This window comes from Lotus japonicus, chromosome 1 (assembly GCF_012489685.1).
Source record: "Lotus japonicus ecotype B-129 chromosome 1, LjGifu_v1.2".
In the NCBI taxonomy this organism is placed as follows: Eukaryota; Viridiplantae; Streptophyta; class Magnoliopsida; order Fabales; family Fabaceae; genus Lotus; species Lotus japonicus.
In genome coordinates, this window is record NC_080041.1 from 21648507 (window position 1) to 21669935 (window position 21429).

The 21429-nt window shown below is 34.9% G+C and overlaps 3 protein-coding genes across 4 annotated transcripts; 2 read left to right on the forward strand and 1 right to left on the reverse strand.

Moving 5' to 3' along the window:
* Positions 1–1834: 1834 nt before the first annotated feature.
* On the forward strand, positions 1835–5553 carry LOC130730023 (uncharacterized). The gene is made up of 3 exons (XM_057581897.1): positions 1835–1931; positions 4700–5239; positions 5330–5553. Exons 1-3 carry the CDS (start codon positions 1835–1837, stop codon positions 5551–5553), a joined length of 861 nt encoding a protein of 286 aa, XP_057437880.1.
* Positions 5554–11788: 6235 nt separating this feature from the next.
* Positions 11789–17347, forward strand: LOC130734120 (CBL-interacting serine/threonine-protein kinase 8-like). Of its 2 annotated transcripts, XM_057586424.1 has the most exons (14): positions 11791–12136; positions 12983–13045; positions 13512–13583; positions 13691–13798; positions 13882–13956; positions 14063–14116; positions 14221–14346; positions 14637–14726; positions 15454–15582; positions 15901–16020; positions 16211–16327; positions 16645–16701; positions 16796–16870; positions 16981–17347. In XM_057586424.1, exons 1-14 carry the CDS (start codon positions 11978–11980, stop codon positions 17080–17082), a joined length of 1347 nt encoding a protein of 448 aa, XP_057442407.1. In that variant the 5' UTR covers positions 11791–11977; the 3' UTR covers positions 17083–17347. The 2 variants fall into 2 exon arrangements, with proteins under 2 accessions (XP_057442408.1, XP_057442407.1); XM_057586425.1 differs by lacking the exon at positions 16645–16701 and having other exon boundaries at positions 11789–12136.
* Positions 17348–17483: 136 nt separating this feature from the next.
* On the reverse strand, positions 17484–20801 carry LOC130734119 (pentatricopeptide repeat-containing protein At5g04780, mitochondrial-like). The gene is made up of 2 exons (XM_057586423.1): positions 20519–20801; positions 17484–19865 (listed from the first exon to the last, which is right to left on the reverse strand). Exons 1-2 carry the CDS (start codon positions 20609–20611, stop codon positions 17673–17675), a joined length of 2286 nt encoding a protein of 761 aa, XP_057442406.1. The 5' UTR covers positions 20612–20801; the 3' UTR covers positions 17484–17672.
* Positions 20802–21429: the final 628 nt, after the last annotated feature.

The following is a 21429-nucleotide window of genomic DNA, read 5'->3' on the forward strand; positions in this document are numbered from 1 at the left end:
AAGAGGCAAAAGGCTTTGCATAAAACATTTGTACGAAAAGTGGTCGAGCCATTTTGGAAAAATAACAGGTAAAGCCAAAGCAAGATCACAGTTGGGTAAAGAGGGAAATTTTGGACAGTAACGTCAAAAAGTATAATCGTATTTATCCACAAAAGGGGGAAAAAGTTTTATTTGTGATATTTTGGCTTCGACCTTTTCTTTTAAAGTTTTTGCCGCTTCCGAAATAGTTACGTTTAATCGACTTGGAAGATAAACAGTTTTGAAAAATCTCTGGAATGACTGGATTTCTTTGATGTGCGTACCTCAAAACTTCTTGGTTGGTTTTTTCTGCACAAATCGAAGAGCTTCAGTCATCTTTCAAATACAATCTCCTAAGGTGGTCTTGATGGAGTTGTAGTAAGTTGACCACCAGACTTCAAATTCTCTAGTGTAGTAAAAAGATGGCTCGAAAGCCAATGCTTCGAGACGAAGGGCAGTGGTCTTTTTCTCATACAAATTGAAGGCTTCATAAAAAGAGTCGACATCTTTATCACAAAACTCTTCACTGCAAATAACATCTTTTTTCGAGAAGAGTGGAATGGGAATCATTTGGCTTAGGCCGAATTGCCTAGCTACAAGTTGGGGTTGATAACCCAACACATTGACTTCGACTTTCTTGAAACCCAAAGAAAGAACTTGAGGTCTAAGAACTTCCCTCCATATAGTGATGCTTTCGCTATGCGCCCTAGGGGTTTCACATGGAAACAGTCGAACAAGCCATTCAGGACCTATAAGTCGAGTGCTATAGGGAGCAAGGCTTGGAGTAAAAGAGCTCATTTCCATGAATGCGGCAAAGAATTTGCGGAAAGAGGCTTCGGTGTCGACTTGTTCTTTTGTTGGAGTCAAGTGGTTGAGTCGAAACGCCGCAATTTTGGTCGAAACATTCTTAGGGGCGTGAGTGGGAAGTTTAGTCTCAAAGATGACGTTTAGCCAAAGTTGAAGAAACCACAAAGGACCGACAAACAAAATACTTTTTTCGTCACCAGAGGGTTTGCGAAGCGATGAAACCGCTTGGCTTAAGGAAAGATAGAGTTCACCTAATAAGACCTTGCCTAAGCAAACATCAGACCCCTCATGAAGAAGTTGGGCGAGAATGACAAATTTTTGGGGGACTTGAAGGGACTTTGAACAAAGGAAGAAAGCAGAGAGCCAATAAAGCAAGAAGGCCACATGCTCAAAGTCGGATACTTCCTCAGTGGTTTTGTCATGGTGTCTCAAGACGAAGCTTTTGTATGTCATGTGTGAATAATCTAGCTTTATGTCTTGCTTGATAGGCATGTCAAAACTGAAAGGGGAACCTGTAGGTCGAAGACCAGTAATAGCAGCTACATCCATTAAGGTAGGTGTGATCATTCCACTAGGAGTGTAAAAAGTATTGGTCGAACGTTCCCAAAAGAAAAATGAACTGGCTAACATCGAAGGGTGATATATTATTTTCGACCTAGACAGTTGAGTTATGTCGAAGATTTCTAGGGTTTTCCAAAAATCCTCCTCAACCTTATTAAGCCATTCTATATAAGGATTCGTCTTCACCGAAGGAGAAGATCGGAAAGCCCGATATGGGTCACTTAGGATAGAAAGGTTGTAAGAGTCCCTAAAAGCTAAGATCTTTTCATCAGGTATGGGTGAAGGAAAAAATGCAGATAAATTTTTGGGACAAGTAGTTTGGTAAGGGCCTAAATAAGCATGCAACTTGTCACCAAGAGAGAATGGGATAAGTACCTGGGAATTCCAGATCTTTATCTTCTCCTTCTCATTCGGAGATTCAGGAACGTAAGTTTTTCCTTGAACAACAATGGGTTCAGGAAGGGAAGCAGCTTCAGGAACGTGGGAAGAAGATGATGATATCATAGCGTCGGACAAAGAGGTGACTGAAGAACAGTGTCACGCCGGTAGTGTCGGTGAAAGACAGGTGGTGCCGATGGTGGTTAGAGCTTTGGAAAGAAAATCGCGGAGATGATGATGGAGAGCTCTCAGGGTTCTGTTTCTCTTAACGATAGTATAAGGTTGAAGAAGAAGTGGAAGTGAGAAGGTTTTTACTTATTTATAGACTTTGGGTGAAGTTGGATGAATGGCTAGGATTGCACCGGATGCCAAATGTTATTGAATTAGGTTGATAAAGAAACCCGTTTGAATTCTTAATGGGATGTGGCGGTTTTTGTTCTCATGATTCACCTAGGTAAACGCGTCTGACATGATTGGACGTTTATGGTAGTGGAGTAAGTTGGAAGTTATTAAAGGGTAAAAAAGGACTTTTGGTATGTCAAGAGAAAAAAAAAGGATAAATTGAATCCTAGTGTTAGTCGAAATTATTTGATATAAAATTATCATTTTTCTCATAGATCATACAAGGTGTCGAAAATATGATATTTTGGGGGGCATCTATTAACTACGAATTTGAGATAATTTCGACTTATAAAGCATAATTCGACTGTGATTGATGGAAGTCGAATTCATGAGGCATCGGGCATGTAAAATTTGCTAAGTGTCAGATGATGTTGGTGATTAGGGTCGAATGTGAGCGAATAGTTTTCGACTCAAGGTTTGGACTTCGATGCGGGGAGAGATTTGACGTTAAGAGTCGTTTGTAGCAGTATGACGTAAGGAAGACACGTGTAGGACGAGGAGATGTTCTAGAAGACACTTGTAATTGTCTCATTAATAGACCGTTAGAAAGCAGTTATGTTTTAGGTCTATAAATAGTATATTTTTGCATTAAATCAAGGTCACAAATTTACTTACTCGAATGTACTCGAAACGCTTACAGTCGAATGCAATGACTACAAGCAAACTTAGAGAAAAAGAGTATGGATTTCGTGCAACTCTTGTATTTTAGATTTGATTACTATACATAAATAAAGTTTCAATACTTGTTCTTTAACTTTCATTGAATTTATTCGTTTTGTTTATTTTTCTTATTAAATTCTCTTAGTTTTGCTAATTAATACTTAAGATATTTTCACCAAAGAACCAAAGAGGACTCGAATCCAGTCCCCAGATTGATCCTTGGATTATCTATTTGTTTTACCAAAATTTGGTGTAAACAATTATATATTCCTTATATTTAATATTTTAATATCTCAATTAATTGAAATATTAACTAAAATATACAATTAATTATGCATAGACTTACTACGCAAAACAATTAATATCAAATTTTTAATTTTATATATTATAATATTTTTTGACAAGAAACGTAAGTCATTCAAATTGCATGGTATATGACATATGTTTACATACCTATTGAAAATGTCAGGTTATTTGGACGAGAGAAAAATGATGTCTTGGTTTCGACTAAAGTTATGTTTCTTGTCTATTTTTCTTATTTTTTTCTTAATTACCATATTACTTTTATATGTATCTGGAAAGTTATTTATAATTTTTATGTTAAAATATTGATCATATATTATTAAATTTTTTCTTTATCATGTTAATTAATTCTAGTTTAATTTCTTAATTTATTATTATGAGATGGTATTTTCTCATTATAATTTCTTCTATTTATTCTTTTCAATCAATAGAAATATTTATTAAGAAATACTATTATTTGTAAATGACTTTTTTTTTGGTAGATATAAAGGACTTACTAAGAAAAAGAATTAATATTTTTTAACAATGTTATATATGATAATAATTTTAACAAGGAATTGAATACATTAATTAACAATTGATAATATTGAAATAGGGAAGGTCAGAATTATTTACACACGTCTCATGAAATGTCAAGTTATTTAAACTGGAGAAAATATGTTTCTTGATTTTAACTAATATTTTTATTTGAATTAGGTTATTTAACAATTTTATTATATTTACTTATCATATTACTTTTTTTGTTACAAATTACTAAACTACTTTATTTATCTGTGAAATTATTTATATTTCTATGTTTTAGTATTCCTTTTCTACCTTTATATTAAGCCTTAAATCTTTAAAACCGCACCATCCATCTCTTCCTCTCCCTCACAATTTTTTTCTTCCACTTCTCAATATCCCTCACATTCCATTGCATTTCAAGTTTCTTCCTTCAGTCAAGTAAGCTCCCTTCCTTCCTCCTCTTTGTCAGTTTTTATTTTCTACCCTAGTGTCATCTAGGTGAAGCTCTCGCCATGGCGAAGCTTTTCCTTACTAGGTTGTAGCTTCATGTAAGGTGTAGTTCTGAAATTTAATTCCAACATGTATCTTTTATAGTTCCAGAAATTATAATCTGGTAGCATTGTGTAGATCGAAGTGCCTGATTTACAACTACAAGATTCCAATCAACGGTAGGTAATGTACATGTTGCACTACAACCTTTTTTTACTTTTGGCCACGCTGTAAGTTAAATTAAGCTACTTGATTCTGTCACAAAAAAAAGAAAAGCTACTTGATTCTAACTACTCAAACTATAATATTTTACTTCAGAAACTAGTTGTCAACCTTCTTTATACCCTACATGATATTCTAATTTCTGGTATGTATTCTAAGGTTCTATAATCCAGAATTAGGTAGCATATTGTGTCACTAAAGGTAAATTAAACTACCTGGATTATAATTTCCGTAACCTTATAATGTCAGAAATTTAGAATCTGGCATCTTTAAATCATGGTTTATGTATTATTTGAATGCTTAATTTAACTATATAATGAATTTGACTAATTTAACTATAATTCTTTTATTGCAGACATGGTTAGAACTAGAGGTTGCAGCTCTGCAGGTGGTCCTGAACCACACAATCTATCTGTTGCATATGCTCGTAGAGGACGTGCAACTTCTAAGGTTGAGCACCCACAACAAAAAACTTTATCAAGATTAGTGAAGAAGGCAAGGAGCAAGAGACAAAGAAGCCGTAAAGGTCCCTATCCCACCTCCTCCATAAAAACGCTTCCACAAGACTTGCTGGTAGAGGTAGTTGCAACTGTAGCCTCACACTCCTTCGTCGATCTTCACGCAATCAAAATATGTTGCAAAGATTTTCTTGATGCTACTGAAGATAGTTATGTTTGGAGAAAAGTTTCTTTGGATACGTTCCCATTAATCCAGTGGTATACTAATGACAAAACATCATCGTTCTTGAATCGCTGTAGGGAATATGGAAACATAGATAGCTTGTACAGAGAAGGGCTACGAAAAATCTTTGATTATCAAAATGGAAAGATTGATGGTCATGAGATCTTAGAGGTAGCTGCTCAAAATGGTCACAAGGAAGCAAAATATGTGCTTGGTATGATTTTATTATGCTCTGAAAATAATGAGTTGAGAAAACAAGGTCTTGAGCATATGCGTTTTCTGATGAAGTCCATGTGTGTTGTAGGTTGCAGAAAGAAAGTGGAACAATTATTAAAATCTATGTGGAAAAGTAATGGAATGCTAGGGCTCAATCATAGCCCTCTTTGTAATTTCAAGAGCACATGCAAAGGGTGGAAAGTAAAAACCGGTAGATGGGTATTACTAGATGATGATAATGATGGTATTAGCTTATGTGAATATTGCAGATGGGACCATGAGTTAGAGTGTTTCAAACGGTTGTTCAATTAGTTAAGCCAATAATATAATGAACTATAATTTTCAATTTTGTAATGTCTTTATTGGAATTTTTTATCTAACTATAATTTACATGTTAATACTTAAGTCGATAACATTGAAAAATTGAAGCAATTTCTACAAGAATATCACTCCAATTTCTAAAGCCGATAACCTCAATGCCTTTGTTGTAACCCCCAATTCCTTTCATGTTGTGCTCAATACAAATGCCACTAATCCTTCATCCAATGTTATCTTCACAAAGTATATCAAGCTACAGCTATGATGCACGGGTACTCCAAAAATCGCATTGTACCTGTACCGGGTACGTACCCGGTACGGGTACGCCATGGGTACGCGTGGGTACGTACCAGGTACGTACCCAAGTCCACCCAAAAAAAAAACTGGGGTACGTTTTTTGGTACGCCACGGGTAGGTTTGGGTACGTCCGTGGGTACTCCGGATACTTTTTTAAAAAAAAAAATTTTGTTCAAAATTACCTCGTTTTTGTTCACTGATGATGGAGAAGGGAATGATGACACCATTACTGTTTGAGAGAGCTTTGGTTTTGTATTGTTGGTTGTTGAACAATCTATCGTTTAATTGTTTTGTTGTGTTGAACAATCGTATTGTCTCTTTTGCACTATTTTAATTTATGTTACTGTCTATGTTGAACAATCTTATGTTATGTCTCTTCAATGTTACTCAATCTTAAGATTATCTATGACGGTATGTGTTTGAAGATATATGTTAAGATATTACATATTCTTTTAATGATTTTTATTAGGTTGTGATGGTTTTTATGTTGGTCTTTCATATAAGTATTGACCATTAGGAGATTTGATATTTTTAATTAAAAATATTGTGGTAGAAAACATTTATTTCTATATATATATATATATATATATAACTGGAGTACCCGTACCATGGTTTTTCAAAAAATGTCGTACCCGGTACCGGTACCGTACCCGTATCCATGCAACATAGAGCTACAGGAAACCAGATGGTAGTAAATTTCAGTAAATAATTTATGAGAGGAATGAATGCATGTGTAAAACGTTTTACACGGTTATTGGATAAAAGTTAAATTATTTATTTATAGGACTTTATGATATAATTTTAATTGGGTCGTAACGAACTATGTACAGATCATTAGGCATTTTAAAACATATTTATAAATTATATTACAAAATAAATCAAATTAAGTTGAAATCATCATATTTAATATACTATTTAATGACATAAAATGGAATATAGTTAACATAATTATATTATTAAAATAATGTTTTGTTACGTTGTTCAATAATTATTTTCTTAAAATATGTATTCCTTATAATCATTAGTTTTATAACTTAACAAATTGAAATATTTATATATTAAATTATACAATTAATTTTAAATAGACTTACTAAGATAAATATTTAAGATTAATAATATTATTATATATTATAATATTATCTTGATAAGGAACCTAATTTATTCATTAACAATCAATATCATTCAAATAAGCAAGGTGAAATATTTCTTTTTTTTTGAACGTAAGGTGAAATATTTCTACACGCCTCAAATGAGACTTATGAGACTGTCAAGTTATACAAATCATTGAAAAATGATTTATTGATTTTGAATAATGTTTTAATATTTATTTTGTATTAATTTTACTTATCCTTTAAATTTAATATTTATTGCTCTTTTTATTTGTGATCTTAATTTTTTTCATTTAAATTTTAAACTCAACAACTATAATTTTAAATAATGAGTTTTTCAATAATATAATATTTCAAATTGATATATTTTTAATATATTTTCTCGTGCATTGAACGTGCATTGTACAAGCTATATACTAATATTCTTATTTTTTTTTATCCTGTGAATTGTTCTCCTTAAATTTTTTAAGTCAATAATTAATAAAAAAATTCGAAAGCACGCAATATGGTAAATAATTATTGAAAGCAATATGGTAAGTAATTACTTTCTATTAACATTTATTTGGTATATTCATTCTTTTTGTTGCTCAATTAGTTATAATATTTATTAAAATATACAACAAACTATAAAATATAAATAAATTGACTTTCTAAGAAAAAAGATCCAAATTTAAAATGAGTAATAAAGTTTATTATAATATTGTTTTTGACAAACCCAACAGATGTCGATCGCAGTGTTTAAAAGTAGTTGTTGAGACTCCTAAATCGAAAGTTCATCCCTTAATGATAGACATTTGACCTTCATCACACATGTGTCGGGATTGCTAGAGCAATTTGTAAGATCTTGAAACCCCCTGATGATGTATACTTTGGGTGCCCACTAAATTTGGGGGGTTAGATTTCTCACCCCTATTATTAGATTTCACACCCCCATTTTCGGATTTTCAAGTTCCGAATTATTTCGGAATTTTATATTCCGAAATTAATTCGTGATTTGCAGTGCAAAATAAAATGTAACTCTCCACTTTTGAGTGAGAAAATACTTCGGAAACTTAATTTCTGAAATATTTCGGAAATTAAGTTTCCGAAAAGTGTTTTAAGTGGGGTGACATTTCTAATGAGTGGGCTGCCAAATCCAATGATCCTAAAGTTGGCAACTTTATTTTTGGTCCACCCATGGACCAAGGGCGTTTTTGGTCATTTTCAATAAATATATATTAAAAATTAAACCCTAAAAGTTTCAGACCTTCATCCACTAGCCATGGCTGCTGACGGCGGCCTCCAAGTTTCAGATCTAAAAATTGTCTCTACCAGAAAGACCAACTGACTATACCGCTAGTGTGACACAAATCTAGTGGTGTTGCTTCCGCTGCAGGAAGCGGATGAAGTGGAGGAGGAGGAGCCTTGCAGCAGCAACTGGTGATCCCGTTCTCGGAGCTCGAGAGATTGAACCACATCGGAAGCGGGAGGGGCGGCACGGTGGACAAGGTGGTTCACCGCACCACCGGGCGAGTCTACACGCTCAAGGTGATATATGGCCACCACGAGGAGTCCGTGCGGCAGCAGATCCACCGCGAGATCCAGATCTTGAGGGATGTCGATGATGTCAACGTGGTGAAGTGCCATGAGAAGTACGACCACAACGCGGATATCCAGGTTCTGTTGAAGTTCATGGATGGAGGGTCTCTGTAAGGGAAGCACATACCACAGGAGCAGCAACTCGCTTGCGACGAAGACAGAGGAGGAGTGGAGGAAGAGGAAGGGGTTGTAGACGCTGAGGAGAATGGAGGCGAGGAGGAAGCCCTCGGAGAAGCAGCAACAGAGGAGTTCGAGGAGGAATCAATGTGGGTTGTCTGAAGAGATTGTTGCTGGTTCAGTTGGTGGCGCCGGTGGCGGCTTATGGTGGCGGTGGTGGTAGTGGCACTGCTGTTGGTGGTTGTGGTGGTCATTTGCTTGGGTAGGGGGAAGGTCATTATGGTGGTATTACGATTTTACCCTTTTAGTAGAAATTCAATCTTAACCATAAATCTAAAAAATATTCTTATATTCTAAGATCCAACGGTGGTTAATGATGGTCCGGTGGACAAAAAAAAAGTTGACTACCATAGTGGACCCCTATACCTTGATGATAACAATTACGAGTTTTTGTCGAATTGAATTTTGAATGTTCTGTAGGTGCATGCTGATCTAAAGTTGCTATCGTGCTGATGATAATTAGCTTCTGATGTTTCATTAATAATTCAGCAGCATCTGACCAACATCAGAACCATTTTGCACAAGTAAAGAAGTCCACGTGAAGACAACATATTGGCTTTATTTTTAACCGTTGGACACATCTATGAAGAAATCAACCTATCACACTCACGAATGGCATAAATTACAACTGCACAACTGAACCAGGTCCCCCAAATGTAGGAACATCTCAAACAGCTAGCTGACACATGAAGTCTATAAATTAGAAAGCTGAAGATTGAAGAGTGAAGAGAGAAAGTTACAAGCATTCAAGCTTACATCTTTCGAACCTCGATCTCTGCATAGTCACTTACATTGTGTTTGTTTGCACTATGTTTGTTTAGGGTGATTTTGCCAGGAAGGAAAAGGGAGGGGCTGGAAAACTGCAGAAAAACATCACTTTTGTGTGTTTGGATAGCACATGCAAGGAAAATGGCATGAAAACTGTCCATCTACAGTAGTATGACAGTTTTCTTCGCAACTATGCCAAGAAAATGAGAGGGGAATAAGAATTAACTTGAAAACACAACAATACCCTATATATTTTTTTTACTAGAAACATCACTGCATCTTGCATCTGTTAAAAAAAACACCATTGATCTGATCCGTCAATTTTGGTGTTGAATAATAATTATCTTATACTTATAATATGATTACGTAATAAAAAATGCTTATAAAAAAAACGTAATAAAATATAATAATAGTGAGAACAGCAATTCAATGTTTTTCATAAAATAATTTGAAAGATGAAATTGTAAAGAATAAAATAGACTATAATGTATAAATATAAATATAAATATTTGACACTAACTTTTAAAAATATTTTGAATTTGAAGTGTAGCTAAAAATGATATTATTTATTTTCCTTCAAAAAAATGATATTATTAATTACTATGAAAGTCAAGTGCAAAGAATCACGTGATATTCTTGAGAAGAAAGTCAAGTGCAAAAATCACGTGATATTCTACAAAACACATTGATCAAGGAAACAAGTACAACGTTATTGCTATCAAACTTTCCTTTTTCTCTCATGTAAGCAATATTGAATGAAATACAGCTTGTCGTCTACGCCTACAATGATCTGCCTTGAGCTACATCTGAGCAAAGTCATTTCCTAAGAAGAAGCTACAAGCATTTGGTCAAAGGTTATCATTTAGTTCCAAATGGCCAATAGAAAGAAGGAAAGAAGAATGGTCGAAGAAGAAAGATCGTCCAAAGAAAGAAAGAACGATTGAAGCAGAGAGGGTCATTTATCACGGAAAGAAAGCTACAGTGTCTAACAAGTGAACCTTACACTCTAATTGGAAAATATTTCAGAATAGCTTCTTGAAGAAGTCTTGAAAGACAAATCACATGTTATGACAAAGTACAATGCACAAAGTAAAAGTACAATGGTGTCACTATCGAATTACCATATCTTCACACCAACGAAGAGAAGTTCAAACCTATGCTACCTACTAGATGACAAACTACATCTTTTCGGCAAAAGGTCCTCACCAAACAGTACTATGCATTTAACGCATCTGACACAAGTACACAAAGTACTGTTTGATCCAACAGATAGAAGCTTTGTGAAGAACACGTTCCACCGGCTATCTTTCATCTCAAAGAAGATTCATAAGCATAAAGGGAAGATATGAAGACATTGCAAAGAAGCCTCTCGACTCACAAATTAGAAAAGATCATCATCACCATTTCTTGATTTTTTTTTTGTTCGCAGAAGCGGGAACTGTGTTGCTGCTTTTTAAACTCGTAATTCCTTTTCATTTGGCCATTTTGTTTGGGTAGAGGATGTTCCCTAGGCTTTTTGTCGTTTTCTAACTTTGATGTTTTGGCCTTTGCCCCTGCATCTTAATTTAATACATGGCACATTTGGTGGTCAGTATATGATAAGACATGATATAATAAGAGAGTTTGATAAAAACATCTAACTAAGTAGTAAAAAGTGATAAGAAAAAAATCGTTTATTTTTGTATGACTAAAATAAATACTTTCACCATTCATACATTAGTTCATTTTAAATTAATTTGTTAGTGTTTTGGAAAACAAATAAAACAAGACAAGAACAAAAATAAAGGAACAACAAAATAGTCTCTTAACATAAGAGTCTCAAACTCAATTATAGACATCTCTAAAATCCTAACATTTGAGGGAGAAGAGCGCTGAGCGCGTACCCCTCATGAAATTATCATGCAAAATTCTAAGTCAAGAACTCGCATTTTCCGTTGTTCCAAAATGAAGACAAAACAAAATAAAATCATCACATATCCGCGAGCTCTCTCGTACATTTACATTCTCACTTTTTTTTTTTAAACAACATTCTCACTTCATTTACACTCTCACTATTTATTTATATTTTTTTTCTCTTTCAATCATATTATACATCATATCTTTCATTTTTTTTATTTTTTCCCTATCTCTCTTCTCTCCATTCCATTTTCACGTGTGAATGAAATTTAATTTCATATCGACCATCACCCACAAATATTTTTGAAATTCAAATATTGAGGTTTCAATTTTCAAACAGCGTTGCCTCCCCCCTTTCCGTGGGTCCAATTTTCCTAACATTTTTCCACCAGGTCTGCCTTTGTCTTTATCTTATCACCCCACTCCTACCTGTCTTGTCTTCCTTTTCAACATTTCACATTGTCCTTCGATAAAAACTAGTATAATGTTCATCAAACTTCGGAAAAGCTAGAAGCTTGTTGGTAAAGTTTGATCTGTTACAAGGTTTCATGGTGCAGTAGCTGATTTGATTGGGAGAGACAGAAGAAAGAAAGATGGTGTTGAGGAAAGTGGGCAGGTATGAGATTGGGAGAACCGTAGGGGAGGGAACGTTTGCGAAGGTGAAGTTCGCTCAGAACACTGAGTCTGGTGAGAGTGTTGCCATGAAGATTCTCGATCGTTCCACCATCATCAAACACAAAATGGTTGATCAGGTAGGCTCTCTATCTCCTTTCTCATACACTCATCATCATCATTATTAGTTTTTTTTTTTTTGGATAAGCATCATCGTTACTAGTTACTCGTCATTAGGGCCTGTTTGGATTAAGAGTGTTTTAAGTGAAATGAAGTGCTTATAAGTTTACCCGTATAGAATATAGAGTGCGTTTCGATAAACAACTTAATTAAACGCTTATAGTAATAAGCACTTATTGCATAAACACTTATTCATAAGCTAGTTTGAGAAGCTTATTGAATTAAGAGCTTATTCATAATCTAATTTTAGTAGTATTTACATTGAAAAGTATTCGGTTATTGGGGAAAAATCAATATACTTCTAATGTCGAATCGGGATCAACTAGGACAGAAATAAAGCATTGGGTCGAACTTATGAAAATAAGCTCAAAACAACTTGTGGGCAGCTCATAAGCTGTTTATATAAGTTCTCTCAAAAACTTGCATAATGCTTAATTGCTTATACTATAAGATAAGTTCAAATGAGCTTTTGCAAACGATTTAGAGCCTGTTTGGTTTTCAGTTGGGTAAATGTTAAAGCACATTCACTCAACCCAACAAGTGCATTCCGTTGTCTGAATGTCCAGTGGAAATCGTGATTTCGAATTCCAATGCTTCAAACAGACTTCCTAACTGAAAACCAAACAGACACTTAGTTGGGTTGGCATCCGAGTAAGTGAGCGTGCCTTTAGGACATTTATATTTAGGCTTGAATTTCTACCATTTTAAGACACAAGAGATTTGATTATTATATTCATGCTTACGGTTTCTATTTTTGAATTGTATTTGATATTTTTTGTTTACTTATTTATTTTAATGTGATGCAGATCAAGAGGGAGATTTCTATTATGAAGCTAGTCAGACATCCATATGTTGTTCGTTTGCATGAGGCATGTGATATTTGCTTGATTGTAGACCTTTACTTCTTTCTTCCTCCTTAAAGTTCTTCAAGGGGCCATCTGGCTTCTGTTCTGAACTAAATTACGTGTTCTCCAAGTCATGATCATTACCAATGAAGTGTGAAATATGGAATCGAGTAATAACATGTTTGGTTCCACAGTGAAATGCTCTAGAATCACTTCTAGTCAAGGTTACTGGCCTTAACTTCTGAGTAAATGTGTCTCAGATTTTGTGCAAATCATGAAACCAAACATGGTATAAGTTTTAGAAGTCTTTTCAGGTTACTAAAGTAAATCCAAAACTGTAGAATTTTGCTTTCTTTAACTGCTTGAGAGGAACAGTGTTTGAAAAATCTTTTCAGGATATGACTTGGTTTGAAATTTTCCCTTTCTCTTATGACTTGGTTGTCACTGTTAACAAGTGCGTCATTCTGTTTTAAAATATGATTTTCTTCAGGTTCTAGCAAGCCGTACAAAGATTTATATCATATTGGAGTTCATTACAGGTGGTGAATTGTTCGATAAGATTGTAAGTGGCTCAAGATGGCTCTTGTGCTTTTTTGTGAATATTTTGTTGTGATTTTTATCATACTTCTTCAGATATTAATGATGATATGATAAAAAATAATGGTGCAGGTACACCATGGGCGTCTCAGTGAAGCTGAATCTAGAAGGTATTTCCAACAGCTTATTGATGGTGTAGATTATTGCCACAGTAAAGGAGTTTATCATAGAGATTTAAAGGTTTGCTGCATTGACTGGGATCTGGAATGCTTTCTTCATCCTTTTTGGGCTTTCTTCTAACTGTTTTCCTTTTCCTTCTGCAGCCGGAAAACCTTTTACTTGATTCACAAGGAAATATAAAGATTTCAGATTTTGGTTTGAGCGCATTGACAGAACAGGTGACTGTGCTGACAAATAATTCTTAAATTTGACTTCAATTCATGTATTGAAATGATATAAGAAGTTTTCGTAGTTGACAAACGTTGCCAATATTGTCGAAAATAGGGGGTCAGTATGCTTCGGACAACTTGTGGGACTCCTAATTATGTAGCTCCAGAGGTAATACAAGGCTTCCTTACTGCTTTCTTCATATGTTTTTGTGTCAAATTCAGCTATTTTTGTCACTTGTCTTCTGCATTTGACATTTTCCTTTGCAATTTCAGGTACTCAGTCACAAGGGTTATAACGGTGCTCCAGCAGATGTTTGGTCCTGTGGGGTTATCCTCTATGTTCTAATGGCTGGATATCTTCCCTTTGATGAGCTTGATCTTACTGCATTATACAGTAAGGCATGAATTTAGACTTGTCAAATGTGTACTTTACTGTAGAATACATGGAATCCCCAGTCATAAGTATTTTTGTTATTTATCTTACATATAGTGATAGAGAATAATGTTTCTTGCATTATTAAAGAAGCACTGACTGCTGTTCCTACAAGTTTTTGTGATAAACACTTCTTTGGGTGTCAAAAGGCTCAGGAATACTGTTTTGTCTAATTGTTTGTTTTTTCATGATGTTTGGTTCGATTGAAGGTTCAGAGTATTATTAATGCTGTTGGTTTTTTCTAACTCCCTTGCAGATTGGGAAAGCAGAGTTTTCATGCCCGCCATGGTTTCCCGTGGGAGCAAAATCTTTGATATATAGAATGTTGGACACAAATCCTGAACACGTAAGAATTTGGTTTACAACACAAGATTTGTTTTTTCTTAATGTCTTAAAAGAATTTTTAGACCCAGCCTTTCACTGTCGATTTGGAATTAATGGTGTCCAAGCACAGAAGCAGAAAAATGAGTTAGGTGTCTGACATGGTTCATCTAATTGTGTTAGAAGGCATCTAGAACAGGACAAAGAGTGAGGTAGATGGTATGGGTATTCGGATTCTTTTCAGGAAATAAATTAAAAAAATTGAGTGGTACGATAAAGATCTGACGACCCAGATTTTTAGCTTATCTTAGCTGTCCGATTTTGATTGAATGACTCAGATTACTTAAATGTGTGAATTTAGGATTACCCTCGAGAACCCAAATCCATGATATGGGGGTATCAAATGTGATGATGAACTACATGGCATTTTCAATAAGATTGTAGATATGTAGGTGTCAAGCATGGTTCTGATTATTGTTGGTGTGAAATCTGTAAGTTGTCTATTTCACGAAGCCAAAGTGGACTAGATTATGTTTCACCAAATATTTCTTTAACTTGTTTTTAGAGTATTGGTTCTATGAATATTAATGAACATGTATTATTCATTCAAGCTCAAGGATTTCATTTATTTTCAGATGTGGTAGCATTTTTAATGTATGCTTCCAATTATAGCAACACTTGTTTCTCACAAGTTCTTTTTTTCCGTATTCTCATCTATGTGTTTGTGTGTGCCTGTTTGATGTTGATTTCAGCGTATAACCATTCAGCAGATTAGAAATGATGAGTGGTTTCAAAGAGGCTATATTCCTGCTCATCTCCTTGAGTATGAAGATGTAAATCTGGATGATGTAAATGCTGCATTTGAGTCTGACAATATTGAGGTCTGTTTATTTATTTAATTCTGCATTAAGTCACAATCAACTTCATACATAAAAACAATATACTTTGAGTGTCCAATCCTCCTATCTATTGTAAATTTTTCCTAGAGGAGTTCATCAAATGGTACAGAATAACAGTATTAACAAAAAGATATTTTAAGTTACTACGTCTTAATATTTTGTAAGATAATAATTGAAAGGACTGATTCAAATCGAAGAACTATCACTGTTTTCTTAACTTATTATATTCTGTTTCCTGTGCAATCATATGAAAATTATATTCTCAGTTATGTTGATATATTGATTATTTTGTCATTGAAGGATCAGAGGGCTAATCAGCAATGTGAGAAAGAGGACATGGGTCCTCTGGTTCTTAATGCATTCGACATGATAATTTTATCTCAAGGCTTAAACCTTGCAACACTCTTTGATCGTGGAAAGGTATTTGATATGTTGATTATGACATTGTTGTGTTTGCTATTTTCTGGCTTAATATTTTCATGGAACTTTGCAAATCCTGATGAAATTACCTGGCTTGCTGTGACCAAATGCAACACCATTGCCTATTTTCTGTCATTATCTTAAGGTGGATCATGTTTGTTATTCATCTCTTTTATGTCCTTCCTTACAGGACTCTTTGAACTACCAAACACGCTTCATCACTCAAAAGCCAGCAAAGGTGGTTTTATCAAGTATGGAAGTTGTGGCACAGTCAATGGGTTTTAAGACGCATATACGCAACTATAAGGTTGATAGCCTACACACTTAAAGCATGTTTGGAAATCCTTTTATAATTGATTCTAAACCAAAATGTGCCAGAATTGATTTTGAGGAAAAATAAGTTAATTCAAACATCCTATTAGTGAATGGCTTTATCCGTTTGCACTCTCACTTCCTTCCACATTTGTTGTTTTGGATTATTTTTTATCATTTACTCATGTCTATCCTACAAAATCAACATAAAGATACTTAGCATCTGCTGTTAATTCTTCTGAGGATTAAGCTTTGCCATTTTTTTTTAATTTTAATTAAACTGATGTGAATGATTTTGGTCTGAATTTTCAGATGAGAATAGAGGGTATTTCAGCAAATAAAACTTCTTATTTCTCAGTTATGCTGGGAGTAAGTTTATTTCTCCACTACAGTCCCTAAATATTTTGAAGAACAATTTAATTCATAACTTTCTGAACTCCTTTTCCCTTTTTTCGTTTAAAAGGTTTTTGAAGTTGCTCCAACATTTTTCATGGTGGACATTCAGAAAGCAGCTGGAGATGCAGATGAATATCTCAAGGTCAGTTTTTGAGAGACAAGCTTTCATGGTTTAGTGTGACCTCATCTTTCTTCCACTCAGCATCCTGTATTTTGGTTTATGACAAAAAATGTACCTCCTCCATGTTGCAGTTCTACAAGAACTTTTCTAGCAATCTTGAGGATATAATCTGGAGACCACCTACTGAAACAAGCAAGTTAAAGGTCTCCAAGAATAAAAGCAAAAGGAAGTAGTTTCATCACCTGTGGAATCTTTGACTCTTATGGAAAAGAAAAGAAGAAAAAGGTCTAGTTATGTAAGATATATATATTTTAGAGGAAGTGTCACAGAAAATGGAGTCAGGTGTAATTAAAAAAGAAATTATCTACAACTTTGTAAGGTTGGTATTTGTAAATTTCTTTTTATCTAGTTTCAAAAAAAAATAATTTCTTTTTATCTTTTATGTTCCTACCATTACAATGTATCCAACTCTTATAGTCAAAGATTGCAATTTTTGCTTGAATTGTACAAATCTTATTTCAGGTTCAGTTACCACTACAAATCATGGTCCAAATTTTACATGCACCTTACACTTATTTCCTCTTCATTTCCGCCTACATCATATATCACAAATCTCACTTTTTCTATTTTCTTTCTATCCCTCTGTTTCTACCAAGGTACATAGTTATATACACTCTTGGCTGAAGAAATATCTTTTTTCAATTTAAAACTTGTCAATGTAGAGTAACATGTTATTAGTAAGTGTAGAGAGGTGTAAAAAATGTATCAGCTTTTGATAGTCAGCTTTTGATTGGTAAAAACTTTAGCTGCTGCTTGGAGGATATCAGAGAAAACCACCAAATTCTCCACATGAGCATTCTCCATTGACAAATTTATGAAGCCTCTTTCTATCTTTAACAATGATTTCCCTACCACTCAGTATTGAGACATACTTAATAAAATTATGGGAATCCCTGCACATTATGGTACTCTTGACAACTCTTACTGGTGAGAAGTTTGGCAAATTCTCCAAACCAAATGTAATAGCCAGCTTCTCACTGTGATAAATGGTAAGGGAGGATGTATTTTCCCCCTCCTCTTCTTCACTTATTTCCAAACTTTCTAGCATCTCATATCCAAGATTCTTAGCTTTCACCAGTAAATCCTCCGATGATTTACATACTAGTGAATTATGTGGGTGTGCTATGTCATTTGCTTCAAATGAGTACACTTTGTCTTTGATGCTAATCCAGCTCCAATCCTTTAATTTTTCAACCTTTTCCTCTTTCATTATCCTTCTCACCCTAGACACATCCTCAAATCTCCCAGCTGAGTGGTACATATTCAACAACAACACATATGTCTCAGGATCTTTTGGTTTGAGACTTAGTAACTTTTCAGCAGCATGATACCCTAGTTCCAGATTCCCATGACTTCTACAACCAACAATCAAATTTGACCAAATAAACTCACTAGGCTCATAATCCATTTTCTTAATCAAATCGAAAGCTTCCTCCACCCGACCCAACCTCACTAACATATCGACCAAGCAAGTGTAATGTTCCATCACAGGCTTAATTTTATACTCCTTTTGCATGATCTTAAAGTGATTAAATGCTTCACTGACCATGCCGGCGCGACTACATGCTGACAAAACACCAACAAAAGTGACCTGGTTTGGTCTAACTCTAGCTAGTTTCATATCCTCAAAAAGATGCAATGCTTGCTGTGACCTACCATGCTGTGCAAAACCTGTGATTATGGAAGTCCATGATATCAAAGTTCTAGTAGACATCTCCAGAAACGCTTTGCTTGCGCTCTCAACGCTTGCACATTTAATGTACATGTTAATTAGTGAAGTTCCTACAATCACATCTGATAAGAACCCGGTTTTGATGGTCTGAGCATGAATTTGTTCTCCCTGCACAAAAGCAACCATTCTACCACAAACACTTAGTACACTTGAGAAGGTAAATAGATCAAGTTTCATGCCTGAGCAATTCAACTTGGAAAAAAGGTTGAGTGCTTCGGTTCCATTCCAGCATGCATAAAGATTATCCCTTGACTGTTCCATCATTTTTGCATGCCCTGCAATCATCGCGTTCCATGTAACCAAACTGGCATCGTCCATTCCTTTAAACAGAATTTGAGCCTCACCAATACAACCACGTTTGAGGTACAAATACAGCAAAGAATTCCTTACACGTAGGTTTGATTCATAGCCCAATTTAGTACACATCGAATGAACCTGAGTCCCAAGTTCTAAGAACTGAATTTCACAACACTGGCTGAGGACACTAGTCAAAGTGTACTCATTAGGCTGCATGTTCTCAGAAAGCATCTCAACAAAAATTCTTAAACCCTTCTTAGCTTTACCACTGTCCCCACAAGAAGAAATAGCTGCAGTCCATGAAATAACATTCTTTTCCTTGATTCTCTTAAATGCTTTCAGAGCAAATTCCAACCTGCCACATTTGGAGTACAAACTACAAAGTGCATTGCCAACACTGGTGTCAAAGTCAATATGGTATTTGATTATGTAAGCATGTAACTGTTCACCTGACTTCAAAGACTTCAAGGATGTACAAGCATTTAGAGCTATAGCTAGAGTGTTCATGGAAGGGTAACTCCCTGTATGTAACATTTCATCAAACACATGAAAGGCGTGCTTTGGCCGCGAGTTCTGCACATAGCCCAGCATTAACGTGGTCCAGGCGACCACGTTTCTTCTGGGCATGTGATCGAAGGCTCTTCGAGCATCCTCCATGTTCCCACATTTGGAGTAAACACTGACCAGATATGACACCACGAAAACGTCTTCGTGGTTACCCGTTTTCATGATGTGGCCATGAACAATTTGTGTGTCTGAAAAGGACCTCTTGTCTATGCATTGTTGCAGCAAGGGAATGTAGAAAGATGAGTCCACCTCCTCTGTCCCTTCTTTGGCCAGTGAAAGTGCTTCCTGAAAACCCCGATACCTGCTGGGATCCAAATGAGTGTTGAATTTGTGGCTTTTCTGCAAAGAAATGTTTTGACCCTGAAAGCATAAGCTGCAGGTTAATATCAAATTAAGTAGACCAGACCAGATTAGTATAATTCTATTTTTTGGTGGATTAAGTGGCAGGAACATGACATCTCCAATCCTACTAGGGAGGGCTTGTGGTGAATAGCATAGGTTTATTATTGTACATGGCTAAATGGCAAGCAAAATACACATCCTAACACATGAACGAAGAACGAAGAAGCAAGATTTTAGCACTTTGACTTAAACATGAATCAGCGTTGAGTTTAACAGAAATTCAAAGTCCAGACACATACACTTACTCGTCACAGCTACTCAACTAGACCCTTGACATCTAAATATATTTCAATGATCGGTTGACACTGATGTAAATAGAATTTAGCACACTTTAAAATAAGATGTGAATATAACTCATTTTATGGATTGCAATGAAAGTTTGTTCACGTTGAACTTAAACTTAATTGGTGTACAAACACATTTCTGAGCAGTGTAAACAATTAACCACTGAAATTTTTATTTTGTTAATAATTATAATTTTGTACTAGTGCTCACTATACAGGAGGTAAGGTATGTCCAATTATATATTATCTATGACTATATGTTATCAATAGATAGAAAAATGGCTGCACACAATACACCAAAATATGAAAGTGGATAAAAAAGGGTACCTTATCTATGGGAATGGAGCTTGGGGGGTATTTTTTGAATTGTGGGTGGAGCTTAAGAGTGGCAGTAACAGCAACAGAAGGTAAAGAAGCCATGGCAGACTCAGTCACTCAGGGTATGGCTGTGAGGGGAGAATTGCGGGAATGATAGCAGAAACTCACAACTGCTTGCATGGTTGATTGGGTTGGGTTGGAAATATCCTGTTGTTGCTTGGATTAAAAATTGTGGAAGGGAAGAGAACGGATAACCAGTGTCCCAACCAATCGCTTAGTGGAGGTGCGAAACTAGAATAAATACCGTTATCCGTTAAAATAAACTACTCGAGTCTTGAGCTAGTTGAAATTCTTTTCTTTTATTATTATTATTAGAGTTTAATGGATATGCACTGACAGTGTAAAATAGTTTTACACAGTCATCCAATCAAAGCATGCCACATAGGAGACATAATTACATTTGACTTTAATTTTAATTAAAAGAATAATATATTTTCTGATTTGGCGAAATTCAATTGGATGTCTGTGTAAAACTATTTTACACTGTCAGTGCATGTCTATTAAACTCTTATTATTATTACTTTATTTTTATTTTACATTGGAAAGGTGAATTACACCATACAAGAATTCATTTGTGGATCTTCTCCTTCACAACTCATGTCTCACAACTCTTTATCACTTGAGCTATAAATATTAAAGTCATTCTTGCTTAACTTAAAAAAAAAACTTTAAATAAAAGTCACGCTCCAATAAGAAATCAAGAAAGTCTTTATTGAAAAAATATATGAAAAATGCTAGCAAAACTCTCTTTCCAACCCTCTTTTTAAGTTGACTTGTTAAAATTTAAGTAAGATCTGCTAAAAATATAGGACCCATATGAATTTCAACTAATTAGTGAGAGAGTTTTGGAAAAAAAGTGT